This window comes from Ovis aries, chromosome 19 (assembly GCF_016772045.2).
Source record: "Ovis aries strain OAR_USU_Benz2616 breed Rambouillet chromosome 19, ARS-UI_Ramb_v3.0, whole genome shotgun sequence".
Taxonomy (NCBI): domain Eukaryota; kingdom Metazoa; phylum Chordata; class Mammalia; order Artiodactyla; family Bovidae; genus Ovis; species Ovis aries.
In genome coordinates this window covers 26038963-26060628 of record NC_056072.1, presented here as the reverse complement: position 1 = coordinate 26060628, position 21666 = coordinate 26038963, and the positions used below count along the sequence as shown (strand labels likewise).

Here is a 21666-nt window from a genome sequence, read left to right as displayed (position 1 = left end):
ATCCTTAGAATAGTGAGACTATTTTCTATAATGGAGACACCATAAGAAAAAAAACAGTACTGGAATATAACTGCTTGACAATGCTGTGTTGATTTCTGCTGTACAATGAAGGGAGTCAGCCATATGTATACATATATCTCACCCTTCTTGGACCTCCCCAGCCATCTCACCCCTCTAGGTCGTCACAGAGCACTGAACTGAGCTTCCTCTGCTTTACGGCAGCTTCCCGCTAGCTATCTATTTTACACACGGCAGTGTATATGTCAGTCCCAATCTACTGGTCTGGCCCACCCTCCTCATCCCTCCCTGTGTCCCCATGTATTACTTATCTACAGCTACATCTGTATTCCTGTCTTAGAAATAAGTTCATCTGTACCATTTTTCTAGATTCCACATATGTGCATTAGTATATGGTACTAGCTTTAAAAATTAGATATATTACTAACTTTGAAATGACGTTGAAATGAAAAATTTTACCGTGTGTGCTCCTCATTCAACATTCCTAGCTAGTATATATATTTTTTCTTCCCAGTGCTGCTTTCGAGTGTCCGAGTGAGACATGTGATTTGGCACATGGCCAGTTGCTGTGGGACGTGGTATTTTCTGAAATACAGTCCCCCTGGCCTGCTCAGCAGCCATGTTGGTGCTGATCTAGCAGGTTCTGAGCAGAGTTAATGAGATAGCACATGTGGCGTATCCAGCAGAGTTCCTTGGCCCCTAATTAAAGCAGCATAAATGTTAGATTTTCTCATTTCCAAAAGATATTTCCAGAATTATACTTGGATAACTAATGGGATAGGGATTTATTGCCAAGAAAGGGGAAAAAAGCTGGCCTGTGCTCTCAAGAAGAATTTAGTCTTCCTGGGAAAGTGAAATACATGAGCTCTTTATCTGAAGTGGTAAAATAGCAAATGAAGGCAATTGAAACGAATGGTTTAGATCGGGAAACTGCAGAAGGGCAGGAAAGTGAAACAAAGGAGCAACCTGTCAAGAGGGAAAACAGCAGCCAATATTGGTGGATTGGGGGATCCAGCTGTGTTGATCATCTGGTTATGCTGGGCAGTAGCCGGACCTCAATGTATAAGAGTAAGTGAGATTCAGTTCCCAGTGGGATTTCAGTGCTAAACAGAAAATCTGGAATCTTCGAAGAGACTTTGGGCTAGAGATCAACGGATATGTTGGCCGTAAATACTTATTTGGAGGAAGACTGAAACTGCAGAAGGGATTGAAAGAAAACTCCATGGTTCAAGTTAAGAAATTCTAAAGAATTGGCTTTGATGAACTATTCACCCTAAACTGGTCTTAAAATATAAATACTGTGTGACACGTTTAATGAATGGCATATAAATATTTCAGATTCTATTTTTTATCAAGCTGACATGTTTTTCATCTCTTGTAGGAAATCCATTTTCTGGTGATGTCATCTCTCCTGGAGAAATCAGTTTTACCAATGTACAACCGAATCACACCGCTGTGTACCAGTGTGAAGCTTCAAATGTCCATGGCACTATCCTTGCCAATGCCAACATCGATGTTGTAGGTAAGCATGTGTGTGTCCTCAGTCACTTGAGTCATGTCCTACCCTTTGTGACCCTATGGACTGTAGGCAAGCATACACAGGAGCAAGCTATCTATCCATTCTTATCTTCAGGAAAATGATCAAGGTCATATTCACAAATCGACTGAATTCTCAGTACATGGAAACATCGTGGAGGGAGTTCCCCGGTGGTCCGGCGTTGGGACTCAGCACCTTCACTGCCATGACCCCCAGTGCAATTCTTCGTCAAGGAACCAAGACCCTACAGACCATACAGCATAGCCAAAAAAAGAAAAAAACAGTGGTGGGGGCAGGGGGAGGGTGGAGGGGATCGAAGTACCTTTCGCCTTACATTTGAGTATTAGGCCCCATACCAAATTTCCAGAAAGGTACTGCATTGGGATACTTCCTAATTCAGGAATGTATGCTGTGATTGGAGAAGGAAGTGGCAACCCACTCCAGTATTCTTGCCTGGAAAATACCATAGACAGAGGAGCCCGACGGGCTACGGTCCATGGGGTCGCAAAGAATCAGATACAATAGTGACTAAACAACAATGGTGTGATACTCAGCTGTTTTCTATTGTTATTAATATGACTAGGATATTGAAAAAAATTAACTTTCTTGTATTATTTCTTACACAAAAGTTTAAAATTGTATTATTTTCACATAGATGTCCGTCCACTGATACAAACGGCAGATGAAGAAAATTATGCTACAGTGGTTGGATACAGTGCTTTCTTACACTGTGAGTTCTTTGCTTCACCGGAGGCAATAGTGTCCTGGTAAGCTGTTACACAGTTTTCTTAAGAGAACATCGGTTGTAAATTTCCCATGTTCCTCCAGCCACCATTTGACAGGCTGCATTGTGTCAGTGTTATTACATGTAGCGAGTGTCTCTGAGAAATAAAGTAGCAAACTTACTTTCCTGCCTCTCCTGGAACTATTGACTAGATCTGGATTCTCCCACATGGGGAAATAGGGAGAGCCATTTCTGCTTACAAAAGAAAGCGAAGCCTTGAAGCAATGATGAAGACAATTTTACAAGTAGATTTAGGTTTTCATTATGAGTGTATCTAAGTCATGCATTGTTGTTTTGTTTTGGATATTATCTACGTTATTATTAAGCCTGCATTCCATTACAAATGCCTGTGTTTAAAATGTTTTCAATGTGTATTTTTAATCTTAGTTTCAGTTTATAGGTTGGGATAGTAACTCCAGACACATCGTTCTGTTCATCTACCACACTTGTTCCTTCTCTAGGAAAGCTTGCTTAAATGGATCTTAAATTATTTTCCCCAGTGCTCTGCGGGGCTGAGATTAGAGTGAGGTGAGCAGGGCAATGTCATATAATTTATAGGACCAGATTCTGTCTTTATTTAAAAGGTAGCTATTTTGTTCATTGTGGATTTTTTTTTTTGCATTATTTTTGATTTGTGCAAATATCACATTAAAATATTACATACCTTGGGAATTCCATGGTGGTCCAGTGGTTTTTCCAAAGACAGGAATTCCAAAGACAGGGAATCCCTGTCCCAAGACAGGGTGCAGATTCGATCCATGGTTGGGGAAACAAAATCCCACATGCCCTGCAGCCAAAAACCCAAAACATTAAACAGAAGCGATATTGTGACAAATGCAATTAAGACTTTAGAAATGATCCACATCAGAAACAAAAGAAAAAATACTTTGAAAAAAGTATTTATCTGGATTACTGAGATTTGGGGCAGGGGTGGGGGAAACCCTTAAATTTTTTCTCTTAGGCAAGTGCCTCCCTTGCCTTACCCTAGTCCCAACCCTCTAACAACCTCTTGTGTGAGCAGCAGCCAGAATTTGTCCTTTGGCTGTTTTCTCTCCAGCAGCCTCTTATTGTGAAATGTAGAAGGTGAATCAAGTTGTGGCAGAAAAAAGCTTGGAAAATGGATGAATATTGGAGAAAATGACTTTGGGCTGATAAGGGTAAATGTAATCCATGTTCACAGGACAGGGATGTCTTCCTGGCCTATAATATTTCTGAATGACCAATGTTCGCTCTGGATAGCCGGAGGTTCAGAAGGTTCATTATCTCTTTCAATTACTAGCTTTCCCATTTAGTACCCCGCAGCAATGATTAACTAAAGAGTTCACTATCAATAAGGCAGAAACAATTTATTAAACTCTGAGGACAGATGCAAAGTGGTACTGAGAGCTATTATAAATAGAGCAGAGGCACAGAGCTCAGACTCAAATTTCCTCCAGTTACAGTCTATTCGGGCAGGTAAGATATACACTTACCACCTATTACCAAAAAAAAAAAAAAAAATTGTAAGGATTTCCCTGGTGGTCCAGTGGTTGAGATCTGTGCTGCCAATGCAGAGGGCCCAGGTTCAATGCCTGGTCAGGGAACTAGATCCCACGTGCCACAACTAAGACCCAGCAACCCAGTACAACCAAATGCATAATATTTTAAAGAATTGTTAAGTATAATGGAAAATCTTGTAAGGTTTGCTGAGTTTGTGAAGAAGGGATAAGATTGAATGACACCAGTGGCCAGTTTGGAAAAAAAAAAATTACGATTCAATCATAGCCTGAATTAATTCATGCTTTCTATGTCCATAGGCAGAAAGTGGAAGAAGCAAAACCTCTCGACGGCAGCAGGTATCATGTCCATGAGAACGGTACATTACAGATCACCGAGACCACCGAAGAAGATGCTGGTTCCTACTCTTGTTGGGTAGAAAATGCAAAAGGAAAAACAGCAGTCACAGCCAATCTGGATATCAGAAGTAATTTTATTTTGATTTTACTTTGCATAAACGGTCACATGGCTTCAGTTTTCCATTTTCCCTAGGTCAGATTTAATCTAAAAGACCATCACAAGAATTAGAGGCTATGTCAGTGATGTGTCCATAGCTTTATACCATTATAAGAGAGAGCTGGGTGTTCTTGGTGATGGATGACCAGCAACACTTTAAAATCCCCTATTTTGGTATATTTCTGTAACTGTTTTTTTCAGTAACCAACTCAATGAAATATCATCAGTATTCAACTCTTAGAACTAAAAATTTCACAAATAAATTCATAAGGGATCTGTTTTGTAAAGACTAGGGCATAACAGAATGGCAAAGGTTTTCGTCGTGTTTTCAAATCATAAACAGCTTTGTGTTTTTTCTCTTGTCCAAGCAACGTATTTTATTTCTAAGTGCTCACAAAGGTTAAGTATGTGCCAAAATATATCAGTGTCCCAAAGAGGAGCATCTCTGCACCTAGACTCAGGCTAATTGGAACCCAGACCCAAAGGCACCATCAATATTTTGATTTTAAAATTGCTCAGAGAACCCTTTTCAGGAAAACACAGAGAACTGTGGTTCAATGGTAAAGAATCTGCCTGCCAGTGGAGGAGACTGCCTGCAGAATTCCATGGACAGAGAAACCTGGCAGGCTACAATACACGGGGTCACAAAGAGTCAGACACGACTGAGCTCACACATACGTGTGTATAGTAAATGTAGGGAGGACTTGTGTTTCTTGTAGCAGGTCACTAACATGACCAGCTACTACCTCTTCTTAGGTGACTGGGTGCATATTTGTGTAATCATCTGTGTTAAGTGTTACCTTAGCATTTCTCTCTCTCTCTCTCTCACACACACACTCCTTTCCTCCTCTTATTCTTTCATTGCTTCTTTGCTGTCTTGTATTTTCTTACCTTTTCATTTTGTATTTTGTTTTCTATTTATTGTAGCCGATTAACAAACAATGTTGTTATAATTTCAGATGAATAGTGGAGGGAGTAAACCATACATATACATGTATCCATTCTGCTCCAAATTCCCTCCCATCCAGACTGCCAGATAACATTGAGCAGAGTTCCCTGTGCTAGACAGTCGGTTCTTGTTGATTATCTGTTTTAAATACAGCAGTGTGTACATGTCCACCCTAAACTCCATAACTACCCTCCCATCCTTCCCTCTGGCAACCATAGACTCATGCTCTAAGTCTGTGAGTCTGTTTCTGTTTTGTAAGTAAGTTCACTTGTTTTTAGATTCCACATATAAGGGGTGTCACACAATACTTCTCCTTCTCTGTCTGACTGGTTTCACTTAGTATGGCACTCTCTAGGTCCATCTGTATCTTATATTCTTTTATTCTTTTCTTGTATTTTTTTTTTCTGTACCCAAAGTTACCCAACCCGCCAACCCCATGAACTATATTTTTAAGGAACATTAATATTCTGTGATGTCAACTTATATTGGGTGTCTCTCTGCATTTTCAAATGATACATATAATTTTTAAAATACTCTGATAATGTCGATGAGGATGATTCTTTTTATACTTTATGTGTTGTTGTTGTTTAGTCACGAAGTTGTGTCCAATTCTTTTGCAATCCCATGAACTGTAGCCTGCCCGGGTCCTCTGTCCATGGGATTTCCCAAGCAAGGATATGGGAGTGGGTAACCATTTCCTTCTCCAGGAGATCTTCCCAAATTACGGATCAAACCTGCATCTCCTGCATTGCAGGCAGATTCTTTACCACTGAACCTGGGGAGCCCTTTATACATTATAAAACCTGAATCAAAGTTGAGCAGCTCTGCCAGGTGAAAGGCAATGAGAGTGAAGTCTGGAATCCAAATAAACCTTGACCCCCCTACTGTCCAACACAGTGCTTGGCCCAAAGTGGACCTCGAAACTGCTAGTGGCTGGAGAGAAGGCCAAGTTCATAAACTTCTGGTCTGCTCTAATGTCCATTGTATATGTAAGGGGTATATAGGAACCATATCCATGAGAGTTAAGGGCATATTTTTTTTAACCCAACAACAATTTAAAAGCATCATGATAAAGTGGGCTTTATCCCAGGGACACATGATTCTTCAATATAAGCAAGTTAGTCAGTGCAATACACCACATTAAGGGGGTAATTGTTACAAATGAAAAAAGAATGTCAAGAATGGAGTTGATTAAGAGGCTATACAGCAGAGTGATTAAAAGCATGAGGTTTTTTCTTTTCCTATTGTCTCAATTCATCCCACCTTCATCTTCTCCCACATAGTCCAAAAGTCTGTTCTTCACATCTATGTCTCTTTTAATGCCTTGCATGTGGGATGGTCATTACCATCTTTCTAAATTCCATATATATGCGTTACTATACTGTATTGTTTCTCTTTCTGACTTACTTCACTCTGTATAATAGACTTCAGTTTCATCCACCTCGTTATAAGATTCCATTGTGTATATGTACAGCTTCCTTATCCATTCATCTGCCGATGGACATCTAGGTTGTTTCCATGTCCTAGCTATTGTAAGTGGTGCCACAGTGAACATTGGGATACATGTGTCTCTTTCAATTCTGGTTTCCTTGGTGTGTATGCCCAGCAGTGGATTGCTGGGTCATATGTCAGTTCAATTTCCCTTTTTTTAAGGAATCTCTATACTGTTCTCCATAGAGGCTGTACCAGTTTGCATTCTCGCCTATAGTGTAAGAGGGTTCCCTTTTTCTCCACACCTCCCGAGCATTTATAGTCTGTAGAGTTTTTGATGGTGGCCATCCTGACTGGCATGAGATGATACTTCATTGTGATTTTGAATTGCATTTCTCTAATAATGAATGATGTTGAGCATCTTTTCATGTGTTTATTAGCCATGAAAGCATGAGTTTTGGTCTCTTCCAGTCTTGAGTTCAAATTACAGTTCAGTCCCTTACTAATTAGAAAATATTAGTATCGTTACTTGATTTCATTTTAGCCTTTAAGTTATCTTCTCTGTAAGGCAGAGATATTTTCAAAGAATTGTTATAATTATAAAATGTCACAATGAATATGAACTTTAGAGTCTTGTTAAACAAGTGCTTATCATACAGTATTGGTTATCATTCAGTAGATTTCTGACTTTCAAATTAGGAATAGGATGTTTAGTAATTTACTTGGAATTAATTCAGTTTGATAATCTCTTCAAATTTTGTGCTTGGGATATCAAATAATTAATATTACTACCACTTTCCCATTTTAATCAGCTTTTTGAGTAACATATAGATAGCAAATACTAGGAACATGATTGTGAAATTGGAAGTCAGCCTTATTATGGTCCCTAGGAGTAAGGATTATATGTTTGGAACAATTATAATAAAACATTTTTCAATATAGCCATGGTACCAATGTTTGAGCTTTATAGTATTGATATTACTACTTTATTTTCAAAATGTGACTCACTGTAACTCATTCAACAAATACGCATTGAGTACCTACTGTATACAGGCTCCCTTCTGGGTTCTGTGAACACTTGAATGTAGTAACAGATACAGCCTCTGCCTTCATGGGGCTTGTGTTCACGTTCTATACCTTCATGTAGTTAGTTCATCTCTGCATAGGCTGCACCATTTAACCTCAGGTTTGAGCCAATAATAAGCATGATAATAGGAAATTATTTTATTTTCTTCTTTTCTTTATGGTATTTTTATCACATATCCAGAGCACTAGAAGGAAAATTTATATTATTTTCAACATCTGGATGCATTTGCTTCCTTCTTATTCCCTTTGTCTAGGAAGTAGAAAGGGATAGTGCTATTAATTAATACTTCCACTGAGGTGCCCTGGCCGGGATGGAACAAAATTAGTAATGATATGTGATGTTAAGAAATGACAGTGTGATAAATAGTGCATGAAGATTTGACAATAACTGTTGACCATTTTGATTGATTAAAAGACAGGCACTTGACAATAATCCCACCATTGCCAAATTGTCGATAACTTAAGTTTCAAGGAGAGTTCAGTTGGTAAAGAATCCCCCTGTAATATAGGAAAACCCTGCTTCAATTCCTGGGTCGGGAAGATCCCTGGAGAAGGGATAGGCTACCCACTCTAGTTTTCTTGGGCTTCCCTTGTGGCTCACCTGGTGAAGAGTCTGCCTGCAATGCAGGAGACCTGGGTTCGATCCCTGGGTTGGGAAGCTCCCCTGGAGAAGGGAAGGCTACCCACTCCGGTATTCTGGCCTGGAGAATTCCATGGACTGTATAGTCCATGGGGTCGCAAGGAGTCAGACACGACTGTGAGTGACTTTTACTTTCACTTTGACAATAAAATAAGCTGTTCTGTACTTCTGACTGGTATCTTTGTTTTATAAAAACAGATGCTACAAACCTTAGAGTTTCTCCCAAGAATCCTCGGGTCCCCAAATCACATACACTGGAATTACACTGTGAGAGCAAATGTGACTCACATCTGAAATACAGTTTGAAGTTGTCCTGGAGTAAAGATGGAGAAGCCTTTGAGATTAATGGCACTGACGATGGCAGGTAAGCACACCATTACCATATCTCATGATATTGGCTTGGGATTAAACCTTGCATTTGAAAGAAAAATAGTGGTAAAAGTACTTACACTGCATTAAGATATAAAAACTGATTATTACAGTTCAGTCTTTAAGGCAATATTTAAAAGGTCATATAATGTACTTCTTTCACTTTGCCCTCAAACATTTGCCCCTTTTCATTTTTACTAGCTGTTTTTCATATAAGAGATTCCCTGGTGGCTCAGAAGGTAAAGCATCTGTCTACAATGCGGGAGACCCATGTTCAATCCCTGGGTTTGGAAGATCTCCTGAAGAAGGAAATGACAACCCAGTCCAGTGTTCTTGCCTAGAAAATCCCATGGACGGAGGAGCCTGATAGGCTACAGTCCATGGGGTCGCAAAGAATCGGACACAACTGAGCGACTTCACTTTCATATAATGTGTACCATTCTGTAAGGACAGGAAATGTCCTGTTACTATACTTGTGCACGGGCTTGGGTGCTCACCAAGCCATGGCAAGACTGGAGGAGTTAGGCTAAGGGCGCTGTTTCCTGAGCTTTTGGGTTCTCAGTGGTGTGGTCCTGCAGCTGCAGTTCACATGGCTGATATTGCTGCTGCCTTCACTGCCCCCTCAGCCCATTGGTGCTCCTGGTGACCCCAACACTGACAGTTCTGACTTGTGCCAGAGTCTCTGTCTGCTCACAGGGCCCTGGTAACTCAGACAGCAAAGAATCTGCCTGCGATGCAGGAGACCTGGGTTCGATCCCTGGGTCAGGAAGATTCCCCTGGAGAAGGGAATGGAAACTCCAGTATTCTTGCCTGGAGAATCCCATGGACAGAGGAGTCTGATGGACTGCAGTCCATGGGCTCGCAAAGAGTCAGATGCAACTGAGTGACTCACACGGCCCCAGGGGAGGAGCTGGTGTCCTGTCCCTTCTCCCTCCCAGTCTCACTGGAGTCTATCTCATGGGCAGAACCTCAATCATATCTTGAACCCTTCCCATAAATTAAGTGTGGACAAGTACATTTTTGAGCCGTCCACTTTCATTGTAGATAATATATAAAAATAGAGAAGAGAATATAGAATAATGTATGAATAGATGCTGACTAGTTCTAAACATTATTAAGTACATCTAAGAAAATGTTATTTACTGAATACATATGCTATCTTTTGAAAGCAGAGGACAGTTCTCCTTTCTTTTGCATTGTTGCTGAGTTAGGTATTAAACAGTGACCATGTTTGATCCAAGTCTCACCTGCAGGCTTATTTTGTTATCCATCATTCTGAATGTCTAACTCTAAAGATCCTTAGACAGGACTTGCACGAGGTGGTGGCAATGTCATTATTAAGAGCATGGGCTCTGGAGCCCAGAGGCCTGGGTTGGAATCCCAGCGTTGTTACTTACTGGGTTTGTGACCTTAGACAAGGTGCCTAACTTTTTCTGTATTTTTAAAATTTTTATTGAAGTAAAATTTTTACAGTGTTGTGTTATTTTCAGCTATACAGCAAAGTGAATCAGCCATCCATATACATATGTCCCATTTGTATTTTGTCCTTCCTTCCCATTAGGTCACCACAGAGCAGTCAGTAGAGTTGCCTGTGCTGCACAGTAGGTTCTCATTAGTTATCTGTTTTACACAGTACTGCATACACATCGGCCCCAATTTCCCAATTCATCCCACCACAATGCCACCTTTGTATACACACATTTGTTCTCTACATCTGTCTCTATTTCTGTTTGGCAAATAGGCTCATCTATACCAATTTTTTCTATATCCCAATACATGTGTTAGTATTTCTGACTTACTTCACTCTGTATGAGAGTCTCTAGGTTCATCCACATCTCTGCAAATGGCACCGCTGCATCCCTATTTATGGCTGAGTTTATTCCATACGTGGCACATCTTCTGCATCCATTCCTCTCACGGTGAATGTTAAGCTTGCTTCCACGTCCGAGCTGTTGTAAACAGTACTGCAGTGAACACGGGGGTTCATGGAATATCTTTTGGAATTACGCTTTTCTCTGGGTTGCCTAACTTTTCTGTGCCTTAGTTTTATATTCTATAACATAGTTTAGTTCAGAAAAGTTCTTCAGGGTAAGTTCATCATAGGATTATTGTGCATTAACACCAAGTACTAGAATATACTCACTACACAGTTCAGGTTAGTTGTGATGACCCATTCTACTCATTTCTCCAGTACTCTTGTCTCCTTTCTGTTACCTGGTTGGTCTCCTTTGGTATTTGTGAGTGTGTGTGCTACCTCTCTCTAAAGGCATTGATTGGTCTTAGCCTAGGTACTTAATTTATTCTATCGCATCTCTTCTGTAAATGTAATGATTGTGGAAAGACAGCATACGTACTGCAACCAGTTGTCAGGGGCATAAAAGAAGAATAGCGTTGATATCTAATAGGCTACACACTGCAGCAGAGATCTTCAGCCTTTGGTTAGGTGTCAGTCGATTCATCAGCTGCTCAGATATCCCCAAATTCTCCCTCTGTTTTCACTACTGCCTAGTTATCTGGGATCCTCCATATAATCTCTGGGTTATAGCTGAGAAGGAAATCAGCCCCACGGCTTGTTGGTGATGTTACCCGCATATTTAGGCCCTGAATCCAGACATTTGAAATAGCCTCTTTCTGTGACTCAGTTTTACAGCTTCTGCAGAATGCTGGCTCTGGCTATCTGGTCACCTAAGTAATGGAGATATTCTTCTAGTTTTCTTTAAATATGGGTAGGGGGAAGGACAATAACCTTAACATAGGAGGGATATCTGGGGTGGGAAGGGCTGGGAGTGGCTGTTGCTGGCTAGTCTTGACTGGAGACAGGAGCAGGTGTGAAATTTTAGCAGGAAGTTGAGATCACAGCTGTCCACTAAATTTCTGTAGAACCATTAGTAGGCTCCTCTCTCCCACCTTCTGCTGAGGTGCCTTTTCGTCACTAGGCTGGGAGTCAGCTTTTTACCTAGAAAGGGGTTAAATTTCTGATCCAAAGACACATAGGGGGGGAAAAAAGAAGTGAAAATACCTGCTTATCTTTCTTCCTGCCTCCTGTCACATACAGGGGTGTGATGAGTGTTGAAAACTGCCACCCTGGGCCTTTATACCTGCCGGGTGCCTCATGTTATTTTAGTGCCTCTCATCCTTGCTTTCTCTTGATTATCCTCACAGCAAACCTTTTAGGAAGGCTGGAATGATATCAAGGCATTTTCTGTGGATTTCTATCCTGCAGGAGGCTCTAGACAATACAGTGTTGTTAACATAGGAAAATGAAATGGAAAATGGATGTGATATCAAACCATTTGTAAAATTTCAACTGTGCTTAACAAATGTAATGCAGACTATCATGACAACAGAGTGAAGGACTGCCCTGCAGGGGAGATCACAGTGGGGTTTGGGATGTGTCTATATGTCTGTGAATAGGAGGATGAGAGGGGAAAGGTATCAAGAGCACAAGTGGGAAGGCTTTACCTTGGCATCATGGAAGGGGTACTTTTTCCCCTTGAAAATTGCAGCAAATGAATGGGGTAGAACTTATGGCTGGAAGATAAGAATTCAGAGCTATAAGGCGTTAGATTAGGCAGAGATTATAAGGATAGAAGGGTCCCTTCCTAAGAAATGAAGAACTAAAGTAGTTTGTTCAAGCAGAAAGGCAGAAGGAATGGGGAGTTGGGGACATTAAGAAATGTGATGAGTTATGAGCCAACAATGAATTAAATCAATTTGATTAATATTAGTAACACTCTCTGAGCATGTACTAAGCCAGGCTCTGTACACCAATCATTTTGTGTGTTTTTCCCTCATTTACGTCTGCTGAAGAGAAAGAAAATACTATTATACCCATTTCTTAGATAACATGAGTTAGGCTCCAAGTTTTGTTCAGGATTACACAGTCATAGTTGGAGCCTCAAACATAGGTCCCCAAAGAGAGCACCATGTTGTCATGTTGTCTGGAGTGAAGTTTGGCTGTTACACAGACAGACTGGAGCAAGAAAACAGTGGAGGTTAACATGGGTTGGGGACTAGCAAGCTAGATGTTTCAGATGAGGGAGGTGAGGCATCGCAGGTGATGGCAAGGTTCTCAAGGAAGATGATTAAACAGGCAAAACCAGGAGGAAAGACTAGGAGGGACAGAGATGGAGATGAAACCAGAGAGCAGGTTCTATAAGTAGAGTAGAATCCATTTTTTAAATGTATAATATGCTGAACAAATGTAATGAAAGCACTTCTTCAAGCAGAATACAGTTGACCTCTGATGGAAACATAAGAGAGACCTAAAGTGTTGTGTTCTTATGCACTGAGAAATTGGAGCTATTTCTTATTTCTGCACAGCAAAGTGCATCCTTGCTAACACAAATAGTCAAATTTTGATGTGAGCGAGAATTCCCTAGTTATCTTGTTCAAATGCAGAGGCCCTTGCCCTGTTCCTAGAAGTTCTGAATCAGAACCTGGACTGAGGCCAATGCATGGAATTTTAATAACCTCCCTTGGTACATCATAGCTACCACATTTCAAGAACCAGTGGGTCATTCTACCTTGATTAAAAATAGGCACATTTCTGCATTCTTAAAACACAGAGCATTACAGAAAAGTTGCCCTTTCTTTCTGGCCTGAAGCAGCTGCGCACTAGGGGATAAATCTTGGCCAAAAGATCGTATATTTCAGCTTATATTTCGGCTTCTCTGGGCCCTCGTGGATGTGCAGGGCTCAAACAGCCCTCCTGAAGAGGTTATTAAATCATATTTCTTCATCTAAGCAGGTAAACTTTTCAAGGTTGTAAGTTTATGTAATATTCTGATATTTGTACCAAATGGACACATAGCTAACATGAACTGAGAAGCTGATTTATATCAAAGCTTCTTCATTAGAATTATAGTGAGTTTCTTGACTAGCAATAACAGGTAGTATCAATTGGCAAATTGTTCAGTTATTGGCATAAAGCTAAGGGGCTGACGTTGTCTATCATCAAAGGGAAGAACCATATTTAACTTTACTACACTTTTAAGTGGCTTCTTTTAACTCAGAATTTTAAACAGTTTATATGAGTTTTATATTTTTAAAAAATTATGTAAGATTTTCTCTCCTTCTCCACAAGGAAGACATTGTTTATTTCAACCAAATAACAAACTGCTGTGAACATATCTCAAATTTAATGGAACTTTATTTTTTAAAAATGACTTGAATAACTAGGCTAATAATACATAGGCATAGAATAAAAGGTATAATTTATTTTAAAAAATCATGTAAACTCAATTAAAAATTGGCAAATGGCACCCCACTCCAGTACTCTTGCCTGGAAAATCCCATGGATGGAGGAGCCTGGTGGGCTGCAGTTCGTGGGGTCACTAAGAGTCAGACACGACTGAGCGACTTCACTTTCACTTTTCACTTTCATGCATTGGAGAAGGCAGTGGCACCCCACCCCAGTACTCTTGCCTGGAGAATCCCAGGGACGGGGCAGCCTGGTGGGCTGCCGTCTATGGGGTCGCACAGAGTCAGACACGACTGAAGCGATGCAGCAGCAGCAGCAAAAAAGCAGCAAATAATTTTCAAAAAGAAGTCCTACTCTGCCATCTAGTGTTCAAATGAGTCACAGTTTAATTTGTATCAGATCTTAATGTGCATTCTATGTGGGAGGTTGGAAGGATGGAGAAAAGGGAAAGTTGTCAAAGATAGATTACCACACTTGAACTGAAATATCCTGGCTCTGTAGAGCTGAGGTGTGACTCAGGAATACATCTTTGTAAGAAGCACCCTAGTTGATCCTGTGTAGGTGGTTTCCCAAACGTGCATTACGAATTATTCAAATGTATCCTAATTATTGTACAGTCTTTAGACATACCGGGCAAGACAGTTTCATCACTGACCCGTGAATCACAGATGGTTGGAGTTCATAAATTAAAAACAAACAAACCTGATCCCTTTCATGCCTTGTAGACATTTTTGTGCTTTTTAATAATGTTTTATCCCCAGTTTTCAACTATTGAATTCTCCAATAAGATGCATTATGTGACAGGCTTTTTTTAAAAAAATTCTTCCTTGAAATATTTTCCATGGGGAATATTTATTTTCAACAGGATTACATTTCTTTTATTTCTATTATTTTCATCCTCATCACAGACTCACTTTTTTCCTGGTAGGATAATTATTGATGGAGCTAATCTGACGATATCTAATGTCACCATGGAAGATGAAGGTATATACTCATGTTCAGCTCACACGGCTCTGGATAGCATTGCTGATATGACGCAAGTAACTGTCCTTGGTAAGTGTACTAACTAATAGAGAAATCTTGGTTCATTTTTTTCTATATTACTGATTAAATTCACTGTTCTTGGCAATTAAGCCAATGATTATTAAGCCTGTGCATGTTTGTTAGTTTGAATTTTTCAATTAGTTACCCTACTTTAAAATGCTTTTACCTCTTCTTATTCTAAAGAAGTTAAGTAATGCTTAATTTCTTTTTTCTGCTTGGGTACTGTTGCCAGAAGCAGTGGGAGGTGATGCTATCAGCAGAAAGAAAACTGAAGTATGCTTGAGTTCCCAGAACCCTTGAGCTGTATGCAGAGAAATGTGGCTGAGGGATAGAGGTGGGCTAGGGTGGAGAGCTCAGGGTGGGGTCCAGTGGTGATTAAACAGTGGTCCTGATCTAAACCAGAGGCCGGACCAAGCTCAATTCCCACGGCCCCATTCGGAAGCAGAGGGAGGGACTTGAAGGGTTCTTATGCAGAGAAAGGCTTCTGATTTTTTAAAAAATAATAATTCTAATTAGAAAGCAATGTGCATGCCCCTTTGGCATAATCAGTGCAATTATGCTTGCAGTCATCCATGTTTACAGCTTGTAGACTGCTGGATAGCTCTCCTAGTTTCCCTTCTGGATTCGGTCTCACCTGCTCTCTGAATCTGGAAAATGGTGGCCATCGATAAACCGCTTACCCTCAAGCTTTCATTTGCTTTGGCCAGTGGGGAGCCATGGCAGGAGAGGTGGTGGGTGGAGGGTGTGTCCTCCGGATACTGCCTCCCTGCAGGCTGGCTGTGTGCCTCTGCCATAGTCATCTGTGCTCTGAGAGGCTTTGTCCACACAGCTCTCCCTGGTGGAATTCTAGTAACTGCCCGCGCCTACCCACCACCCCTCACCCCAGATATTCTGCTCATATCTTTTGAGTCTTTAATACAAACTCATTGAATCACCTTAAGTGGTATGACCTGTTTACTTTCTGCTGGGAGCCTGACAAAGACATTTTTCAGTTCAATTCAGTTCAGTCACTCAGTCATGTCTGACTCTTTGCGACCCCATGAATCGCAGCACGCCAGGCCTCCCTGTCCATCACCAACTCCGGGAGTTCACTCAGACTCACGTCCATTGAGTCAGTGATGCCATCCAGCCATCTCATCCTCTGTCGTCCCCTTCTCCTCCTGCCCCCAATCCCTCCCAGCATCAGAGTCTTTTCCAATGAGTCAGCTCTTCACATGAGGTGGCCAGAGTACTGGAGTTTCAGCTTCAGCATCATTCCTTCCAAAGAAATCCCAGGGCTGATCTCCTTCAGAATGGACTGGTTGGATCTCCTTGCAGTCCAAGGGACTCTCAAGAGTCTTCTCCAACACCACAGTTCAAAAGCATCAATTCTTCGGCACTCAGCCTTCTTCACAGTCCAACTCTCACATCCATACATGACGACTGGAAAAACCATAGCCTTGACTAGACAGACCTTTGTTGGCAAAGTAATGTCTCTGCTTTTCAACATGCTATCTAGGTTGATCATAACTTTCCTTCCAAGGAGTGAGCATCTTTTAGTTTTCTCTTTTTACTGTATTTCAGTGGCTAGCACTTAGTTTTTGCTTTAGCTTGCTGACAGTCCTTAAAAGTGGTTTGGTGAGAGAAAGTGTTAATCACTCAATCATGTTCAATTCTTTGCGACCCCATAGACTGTAGCCCACCAGGATCCTCTGTCCATGGAATTCTCCAGGCAAGAATACTGGAGTGGGTTGCCATTCCCTTCTCCAGGGGATCTTCCCAACCCAGGGATCAAACCCACATCTCCTGCATTGCAGGCAGGTTTTTTAGTGTCTTAAGCCACCACGGAAGTATCTTAAATGCCATGACCATGTGTTTAGATAAATCCTTACTATTAACAGGCATTTGTATCCTTAGCACTCTGGTCACTGGAATTCACAGGGAGGTTGCCTCCCTTGGGTATAGAACGAGAGGAAAGAATTCAGTCCCTCTTGAGGTAGGCTGGTGGAAAATGAGTTAAAGAGGCTGGATCTTTACTAGTGAAGCCAATGACCACTTTATCTCAAGTGAGATAAACGACCGTCATGTCTCAAGAGAAACAAATGACCACCTAAAAATCCCCCACAATGTTCAGTTTTTACCTATCAGATGATAAGTGGTATGGACTTGGTTCAAAAGAAACCTTTTTAGGAGATGTATTTCAGCTACTTCAGGGAACTAAAAGCAGAAAGGTTCAGTCCTAAGTAATCATTCCAGTAAGTGATTCACTGGATAAAATGGTTAAAATTTAGGTAGACTGGAGTTTGTCCCAGGTACAAGTTTAAATGTCAATGTCAGGATCCATGGGCTTTGCCCTCAAGTATTTTGAGCAATGGCAAAGAGGCTGGCGTCCTTACCACCTGATACATGCCACGTAAATTTTCTTGTGGAATTTGATGTGTCAGTCTTGTAATTAGGCTGCCATCTTCTTGAACTATTAAAGTTTGATAATTTTAAATAGTGACTATGAGTATATGTACTATTTATTGATGAAGCAATTGCCAGATGTTTTTAGAATGAAAATAAAATAATGAATATTTAATGAGATAGGGGGCATCCTCTTACCACTTCTTGGAGTTTATACCTTCTTTTTTCAGGTCAGTCTCTGATTTTAAGAAGCATAGCCCCATAACTGACAGTAACAAATGTCAAATCCATGTATAGTTTCTAAAAGACTTTTTTTTGCTGGACAGTCATTTTTTAAAGCATATGGTTGACCCTTTTCAATCAGAAGTTACTTTCAAAAGCCCTGCCAGAAGCATCCTTTAAGAGCAACATTTTTTTAGGTCTCAATTGCAGTCCATCTATCATAGTTCTATGTGATTCTCAGAAAGAGCAGATTTTAATATCAGACAAAACAGGCTGCACTGGTTGTTTCAAGAAATTTGAGAAATAGTAGACTTAGTAAGTGCAGAAGACAAGCTTAAATTCTCTGAGTTCAGATATCCTCAAGCCTGTGGAGGAAATAAATTCTTATTTAGGGCTCTACAGTAAATTATCATTTAGGATTCTACAGTGTGAACGTAGTCACTGACCACATTTTAAAAATAAACATGCTGTCTCCTGAAGTGAAAAAACAATGTTTGTCAGTATCAATTCCCAACAGTTGTTAAATACAGGGATAATGGATGTTTTTTCCCACTTGGAGAAGAAAGCTCGCCTAAGAAGGTGTCATTAAATATGACTTTGATTGTCTCCTCTGAAAAAAAATCTGTTCTTGAATTTACGAGAGAAGTCAAACCAAATTTTAGAAGTCAGGATCATTAGTGATACACTTTTTTTCCTTTTACTGTTCCTTTTATGTTTAAAGTGCCAGAAATTTCCGCGTCTTTAACACACTTAAAATTTGTCATTGCCTACTCAGGTTTCTAGTCTGTCACAACATTTATCAGCTCAATATCTTCTTCCAATATAAATCCCTTTCCTACTCTTCTTTAGAACTCCAGGTATGATATGCTGATAATTCGTTGTTATAAATGAAAAATCCAAAGCATGTTGAAAAGAAAGCCTACATTCATGTTCTTATTTTCCTGTACTTATAGGACCTAAGTTTATGATGCTTATAGGATAATTATATGCATGATTTAAGTGATAATACACTGTTTACTTAGTCACAAAACATTTATGTGCAAGGCACTGGGGATGTAAAGATGAATAAAGTATGGTACTACTCTGGAAGATGTGTTTAGTCCCATACAAGAGAAGAACCAAGCATATAAATAAGTGTATGAGCTGTATTAGTCATAGTAAAGGGAGGTAATACTTACAGTCGGGAACAGATGTGGATGAACCTGCATTTGAAAGAGAACCAGCAGGTCAGGTGAGATTTGGCGGGTCAGAGTGGAGGCAGGGGCATGGAGGGGAAGCAGAGGATTGCAGTGTGCCTGAGTGAGGAAGTGGGATTGACAAGGCACTGATCTGCCTTTTCCTTACCTTTATTTTTCATTATTAATCAGATGTTCCGGATCCACCAGAAAACCTTCACTTGTCAGAAAGACAGAACAGAAGTGTTCGACTGACGTGGGAGGCTGGAGATGACCACAATAGCAATATCAGCGGTAGGGAAGACTTGGGGTAGCTGCGCTCTCCAGAGTTAATATTAAAGCCATCGGTGCATGAGTGGATTATCCATAAAACATCCTTTAAAACATTTAATATTGTATATAAACCTTAGTATAACTTAAACATTCTCAGTCTTTTCTAATGTGTGTTTCTGTGTTCCCACTGCCAGAATATATTGTAGAATTTGAAGGAAACAAAGAGGAGCCTGGAAGGTGGGAAGAACTGACTCGAGTCCAAGGAAAGGAAACAACAGTCGTGCTGTCTTTGGCTCCATACGTGAGATACCAGTTCAGGGTCATAGCCATGAATGAAGTTGGGAGAAGCCAGCCTAGCCACCCATCAGGCCATCATGAAACACCCCCAGCAGGTATGGACGCTCACACCTCAAGTTTCTAACAAAATATTTTAGTTTGCCGCATCCTTGAATATCTTTTTAAAAACAGGATTGATGGCATGGTGTAGGATTTTAGATTTCCTCCAGTAGAGAATTAACAACACAGAAAATAGTCAAAGGACATCAATCTTGTAAGTTGTATATAAATGTTTGAGGAACATGAAAAAGCATTATTCTGAACAATTTCTGATAGCTGAGTATTATGTTAAAATCAGATACTATAAATAAGTTGTAAACTAAAGTTCAGTGTATATTAAAGTCAACTTTCTCTTTATTTTTCTCCTCATTTCAACTTTCTGAAGTAAAACTCTTGACATGTTATAGATAGTGCATTCAATTTTTACTGCATGTAATGCCATTTTATGCATTTAGTGTATTTTTTATGTCTCAATAGTGAAATAGATAGATATTTAGATATAGATATCTAATATCTACCTAAAATCTCAAGAACCAACATGCTGTAGTATATACAGAATTCAAAATATAATATTGTAAATGTGAGCCTTATATAATGTTATAAATCAATAAAGCAAAATATTGATAGTGCTAAAATTTATATTACTGAATTGGAAATGATGAACAATGTGGTCATAGCATGGTATTTTTTCCCTCTCTGAAATAAAAATGCTAGGATATAATTCCCTTTGGGGATTGAGAAAATATAAGCAGAGATAATAATCAGGTACTTGTATGATTTTAGTATAAGTTCATCTTGGCACTAAACTGCATGCTTAACCCTTCTTATAGAATAGATTCATCCAAATATATTTCACGGGGGCATTACCTGCTGTTTCCCATTTGATGCCCCTAAAACTCAGCTGTTGATATTAATATATGACCTTTAATTTTATTCATGTAGAGGCAAACATTCATATCACATTTCTAACAATAATTTGAAAAGAAAAAGTAAAGCAGATTTAAAACTAAAATGTGTATTTAAATAGTGTGTTTAGAATTTTAAGAGCAGGTTTAAAATGAAGATGGGTAAAGTAAACCTTCTATTCTCCAATGACTAATAATTATATCAATCCATGAACATGATTTTACTCCATATATATATATATATGAAATATGCTTTATGTGAGGTGAGATGTTAACTATTGTGATCATTTCATAATATGTATAAATATAATATGTGAAATATATACATTCTAAAATCATTATATAAAAGTGCTGTGAATCTTTTTACAGACTGGGCCAGATATAAATACATGTAATCAAAGTTATGTATAAATGTTTTTTATGGGCAGAGGGATGATATATCTATAGATCATACAATGGGGAAAAGTAATTTTCATATTTATAATTTTTCAGCTCCAGACAAGAATCCACAAAACATAAGAGTTCAAGCTTCTCAACCCAAGGAAATGATTATCAAATGGGAGGTGAGGATTCTTTATGTTTTACTTATTACCTTTGTGTTCTTTTTTTTTTTTTTTAGGTCCACATCCTAAGTATAATGATAGAACAATATCCTTTAAGAACAGATGAAAACTATTTATATATTTTATAAATATATTTTATTTGTATGTTTTAAAAAGTCATTGTGATTAGAGTGTTGTAAAATAGAGTTTAACTGTGGTAGATAATTTAAGAAAGTTTTACAGGCTGATTTCATTATAATCGATCCCCCAAAGTTTATGATTCCTAATATTTTTATTAGCAATATTCTTAATCCTCTCCCATTCAAAAAAACAAACAAACCTACTGATAATCTTTCACTGTCTTTTGGTGCATGGCCAATAAAGATTAAGCATATCAAAAGTAGACCCCCTAATGAACAGTCACCGCTTACTAAGCACTGTTAGGCATTCTGTGTACTCATATAAAATTCTGAGACCAATGTTGTCAAGAGAGCATCATTAATACTGTATCCTAGATATAGAAACGGGTCCACGGATAGACTGGCCCATCACTATACAATTAGAAATCAACAAAACTAGGATTTCCACATGAATATCTTTGAACTTACTCATTTTCTCATATATATATATGTATATAATATTGAAAGTTACTAAAATAGACTTTCCTCTTTGAATTTTGCACAAAAGTTTGTATCTGCTCAGATGACTTGAATTTGTTTTAATGCCATTTCTAAATTTCTTCTGTAACAGTGGAAGATGTTACACTCCTCTATTT

The 21666-nt window shown here is 39.3% G+C and overlaps 1 protein-coding gene across 40 annotated transcripts in view; it reads left to right on the top strand.

The window, feature by feature from the left end:
• CHL1 (cell adhesion molecule L1 like) overlaps positions 1-21666 on the top strand; it is a 229243-nt gene that overhangs the window by 181718 nt on the left and 25859 nt on the right. For all 40 annotated transcript variants that reach the window (XM_060402878.1, XM_060402858.1, XM_060402885.1 and 37 more), the window contains 8 exons: positions 1400-1540; positions 2211-2322; positions 4136-4302; positions 8636-8801; positions 14938-15062; positions 19028-19129; positions 19303-19500; positions 20842-20912. In XM_060402878.1, coding sequence (XP_060258861.1) covers positions 1400-1540; positions 2211-2322; positions 4136-4302; positions 8636-8801; positions 14938-15062; positions 19028-19129; positions 19303-19500; positions 20842-20912 — 1082 coding nt within the window. The remainder of the gene's footprint in view (positions 1-1399; positions 1541-2210; positions 2323-4135; positions 4303-8635; positions 8802-14937; positions 15063-19027; positions 19130-19302; positions 19501-20841; positions 20913-21666) is intronic.